The sequence below is a fragment of the Rutidosis leptorrhynchoides genome, chromosome 5 (genome assembly GCF_046630445.1).
Source record: "Rutidosis leptorrhynchoides isolate AG116_Rl617_1_P2 chromosome 5, CSIRO_AGI_Rlap_v1, whole genome shotgun sequence".
Taxonomy (NCBI): Eukaryota; Viridiplantae; Streptophyta; class Magnoliopsida; order Asterales; family Asteraceae; genus Rutidosis; species Rutidosis leptorrhynchoides.
Window position 1 is genome coordinate 307,317,102 of NC_092337.1, and position 4,347 is coordinate 307,321,448.

Consider the following 4,347-nt stretch of genomic DNA (forward strand, 5'->3'; position numbering starts at 1 on the left):
AACTTTTCATCTGATAAAAGACTTGTACCAATTATTAATTTGCGTATTTAAATTATAAACTACTTGAATAATGTTTGACTTATATAACAAAATCATGTATAGATCCAAATAATTTACCTGTTTAGAGAAATTAAAAATTATGGTTAAAATATTATTTTTTTTTTTGCTTTTCAAGTAATCTATATCAAATTATATATAGGTTGAATCGAATATTGAAATTTTTTTGTTAGGTTCACTATGAGTAAAATATTCTAAAATGTAAAATATTAATATAATCTTTAACATATAACAGTATATAGAAATCATGTATTGTTGCAAACAATTTTTCTCAGTTACGCGCAGTAATCTTTTTGGTCGTTATTGCGAATATGTTGTTGGGAATTAATTGTGAATTATCAAAAAGGACCGTATTAGCAAACTAATTATGTTAATTGGGGATAAAGTGTAAACCTTTAGATAGATAAGGACCATATTTCTAAAATATTTTTCCAGCGGTGTCGGTGCACAGCTTTATTGCCATGGTTTATTTATAGCCAATATATCTGGACGCGCCTTTTTCGCCCTCCAATCACACTCGTCGGAAAACTTCTCCGGCGAACCAATTTCCGATACCGACAAAACCCATAATAAAAAAATGGGATCTCTTCCACATTTGCTATCGTTAGATTCATCATCATCTTCAGAAAAAGAACCCCAATTCAATATCAATCCAAACAAACTAAAAACCCTATTCAAATCACAACAAAAATACCTCAACAATTTCTTCGACAGATTAGATCATACCCAAACCCATAAATTCACCCAAACACTCCTCAACTGCACCGGCACAATCTTCATCTCCGGTGTCGGCAAATCAGGTTTTGTTTCCAAAAACATTTCACAAACCCTCGTATCTCTCGGAATCAAATCTCAATTTCTGTCCCCTGTTGATGCACTTCACGGTGACATTGGCATTTTAACGAACACCGATGTTTTGGTTATGTTCAGTAAAAGTGGGAACACGGAAGAATTGTTGAAATTGGTTCCGTGTGCGAGATCAAAAGGTGCGTTTTTGATATCGGTTACATCAGTTGAAGGTAATGCGTTGATGGGTTTGTGTGATTTGAATGTGCATTTGCCGTTAGAAAGAGAATTGTGTCCGTTTGATTTGGCGCCAACAACATCGACGGCGATTCAGATGGTTTTTGGATGTACGGTTGCGATTGCAATGATGGATGCTAAGAATTTGACTAAAGAAGGCTACGCTGCTAATCATCCTGCTGGTCGGATTGGCAAAAGTTTGATCTTTAAGGTTTGATTCTATTCTATTATATTAATTGAGATTGATTGATATTTAATTTTATAATGTGTGTCCCGGGCACTATAAAATGCATTTCAAGATTTTGATTTTTCTTTTATACTATTGGAATTTGTATTTAGTGTTGTACCCTTATTGATTATTGAATATATATTGTTTATGTTTAATTACTGATGTATTAATATGGTGATGTGATGGAAATAGTAGTAAATCTTGGTATGAAAAGTTTATTGGGGTTGAATCTGTTGGGTCTATGTTTAGTACTACTATTTTCTTTGATTAGGACAAAAAGTTTAAGACAAGTTATGATAATTCTTGAAAAAGGTTATAATAACTGTAGCTTTGTGATTTGTAATCTAATATGTGAGTTGATTTGACTCAACATCTAAGCATATTGTGTTATGATTACTCAAGACTTTTTAGTTTTGTTCATTTCTTAGTGCTTCTGTCTTTCCCATGTTGGTCATAGGACCAGTTAGTGGGACCGTCAGAGGGTCAATTTTACTCTTAAAGCATCTATCTTACATTGTTATCATATTGTAATTGTGCAGGTGAAGGATGTAATGAAAAAACAAGAGGAACTTCCAGTATGTAAAGAAGGAGATTTAATAATGGATCAACTAGTTGAGTTAACCAGTAAAGGATGCGGTTGCCTTTTGGTTATTGATGATGATTACCGCCTTATTGGGACGTTCACTGATGGTGATCTACGGCGAACACTTAAAGCTAGCAAGGAAGGGATCTTTAAACTTACTGTTGGTCAAATGTGCAACAGGTAATTTTAGTGACTTGTAGTTTTTTTTTTTTTTTTTTTTTTTTTTTTTTTTTTTTTCCGTAGATGGTTCAAATTGTCTTACAAATAGGATGTTTTGTTTTTTAGGAACCCGCGGACTATAACTGCAGACAGAATGGCGGTTGAAGCAATGAAGAAGATGGAGGCTCCTCCATCGCCTGTTCAGTTTTTGCCGGTTTTAAATGAACAAAATGTAGTCATTGGTATTGTTACGCTTCATGGATTGGTTTCTGCTGGCCTCTGAAGTGGAGATAAATCCTTTTTATATGTTAGTATTTTAATGTTTACTGTGTAGTTCAAGAATGGTGAATCATGTTCATTGTTGTAAGGGCTGCGTTATTATTCTTTTCATTTTTCTATTTTTCCCTGCTAGGGTTGTAATTAGATCTATTATGTTCATGTACAAGAATGGTGTTACTCTTTGGTTGGTCGTTGTAATTTATGTGGCCATTTGTTTTCTGGTTACATCTTGTTCGATCAGCATTATGTTTTTCAAATTTATTTCAAATTGGGTGTGGTTGCTTTCTTTCTTAATCGATTTGATAAAGATGCAGCAGATGAAACTGAAAAGGGAAAGAAAAAAAAAGTGATGGAATGTGAAAAAGATATGAGTTTGAGTTTTAGATTGTATTTGATTTGATTGCCTTTTAATTAAATAAATAAAACTGTCATTTAACAATCACTGTTACTATTCTTAGTTAAATTACCCTTTTAACCATTCAGCAAGTACTCCGTATTATTTAACATTCTACTTGGATTATATCGAAAACATTTATCAAGTATCTACGTTCATCAAAATTTTTAGTTTGATTTTTGTAGACACATCAGGGGTTTCTTTTCTTCATTTCTCAAGCCTCGTGGTGCTAACTGAGCATTCTTTTCACTTATTCCATTGGTGCAGAATCCGGTGCTTAGTATAGATTTTCGGCCTATTTCGTTGGTGGGTTGTTTTTACAAGATTGTTACCAAAATACTAACAAAACGATTACTTTTCTTCATTGATAAAATTATCAGCCCAATTCAGTCTGCATTCATCTCTGGTAAGCAGATTCTCGATGGACCATTAATGTTGAATGAGATTCTATCATGGTATAAAAAATGAATAAAAAGACGCTCCTTTTCAAGGTAGATTTTGAGAAAATTATGATTATGTGAATTGGGAATACTTATTGTTCATGTTGTCGTCTTTGGGTTCAGTCAAAAACGGTGCACATGGATTAAGGGGTGTTTATATTCGGCTAGAACTTCTGTTTTAGTCAATGGCTGTCTGACTCATGAATTCGAGATTAGAAGGGGTTTAAAACAGGGTGATCCTCTTAGTCCCTTCCTTTCTATTATTGTTATGGAAGGACTCCATTTAGCTTTCCGTCGTGCTATGGAGACTAACCTTATTTGCGGTATTAAATTCAAGGCCGAGAACATCCATTTGTCTCATTTTATTTACGCCGATGATGTCATTATTCTTTCTGATTGGAGTGCATAAGAGTTGAACCGTATTTTACTTATTTTAAAGATTTTTTACTTGGTATTCGGGTTAAAGATTAATGTTGCCAAATCTCACTTATTTGGTATTGGAGTGGAGAATTTTGAGATAACCTCTTTCGCCTCTGCTGATGGAACACGAGTGGGATCGTTTCCTACCATTTATCTGGGTCTTCCTATTGGTTCAAATATGAAGATTGTATCGAATTGGAATCACTTGGTAGAAAAATTTCGTTCCAAATTATCTTCGTGGAAGGCAAGTCTTATATCCTCGGGTGGTAGGTTAACTTTAGTTAAATATGTTATGTAAAGTCTTGCTAAATACCTAATTTTGATGTACAAATTCTCCGAAACAGCCTTAAAATGTCTTGAATCGATTCGGGCAAGATATTTTTGGGGAGGAGTGATTCGGTTAAAAAAATGTCAAGGGTTAAGTGGGATAAAGTCTTAGCACCATTTTATCGTGGTGGTCTTAATGTAAGAAGCCTTAAAGCTTTCAACTTGGCTTTGTTATATAAAAGGAGAAGGCGATATATGAAGAATCCAGATGATATGTGGGTTTCTATCATCAAATCTATCCGTGGCAATCTTTTTGAGAAGACTTCGGCTTACAACTCAAGTACTTGGTTAAGCATAGTCACGATATGCTCAAAGGCTGTTTTAGAAGGTTTGTTACCTGCTGATATTTTCCGTATGAAATGGAAATGGTAGAAAAATACGTTTTTGGCACGATTTATGGTGTGGCAATTCTTCATTATCGTCTCGTTTCAATCGT

General features: G+C 34.0%; 1 protein-coding gene across 1 annotated transcript; it reads left to right on the forward strand.

Moving 5' to 3' along the window:
* The first annotated feature begins 577 nt into the window (after positions 1 to 577).
* LOC139848260 (probable arabinose 5-phosphate isomerase) lies at positions 578 to 2,545 on the forward strand. Its single transcript, XM_071837996.1, has 3 exons — positions 578 to 1,291; positions 1,849 to 2,072; positions 2,178 to 2,545. The coding sequence occupies exons 1-3, from the start codon at positions 635 to 637 to the stop codon at positions 2,332 to 2,334; spliced, it is 1,038 nt and encodes a 345-aa protein (XP_071694097.1). The 5' UTR covers positions 578 to 634; the 3' UTR covers positions 2,335 to 2,545.
* The last annotated feature ends 1,802 nt before the right edge of the window (positions 2,546 to 4,347 follow it).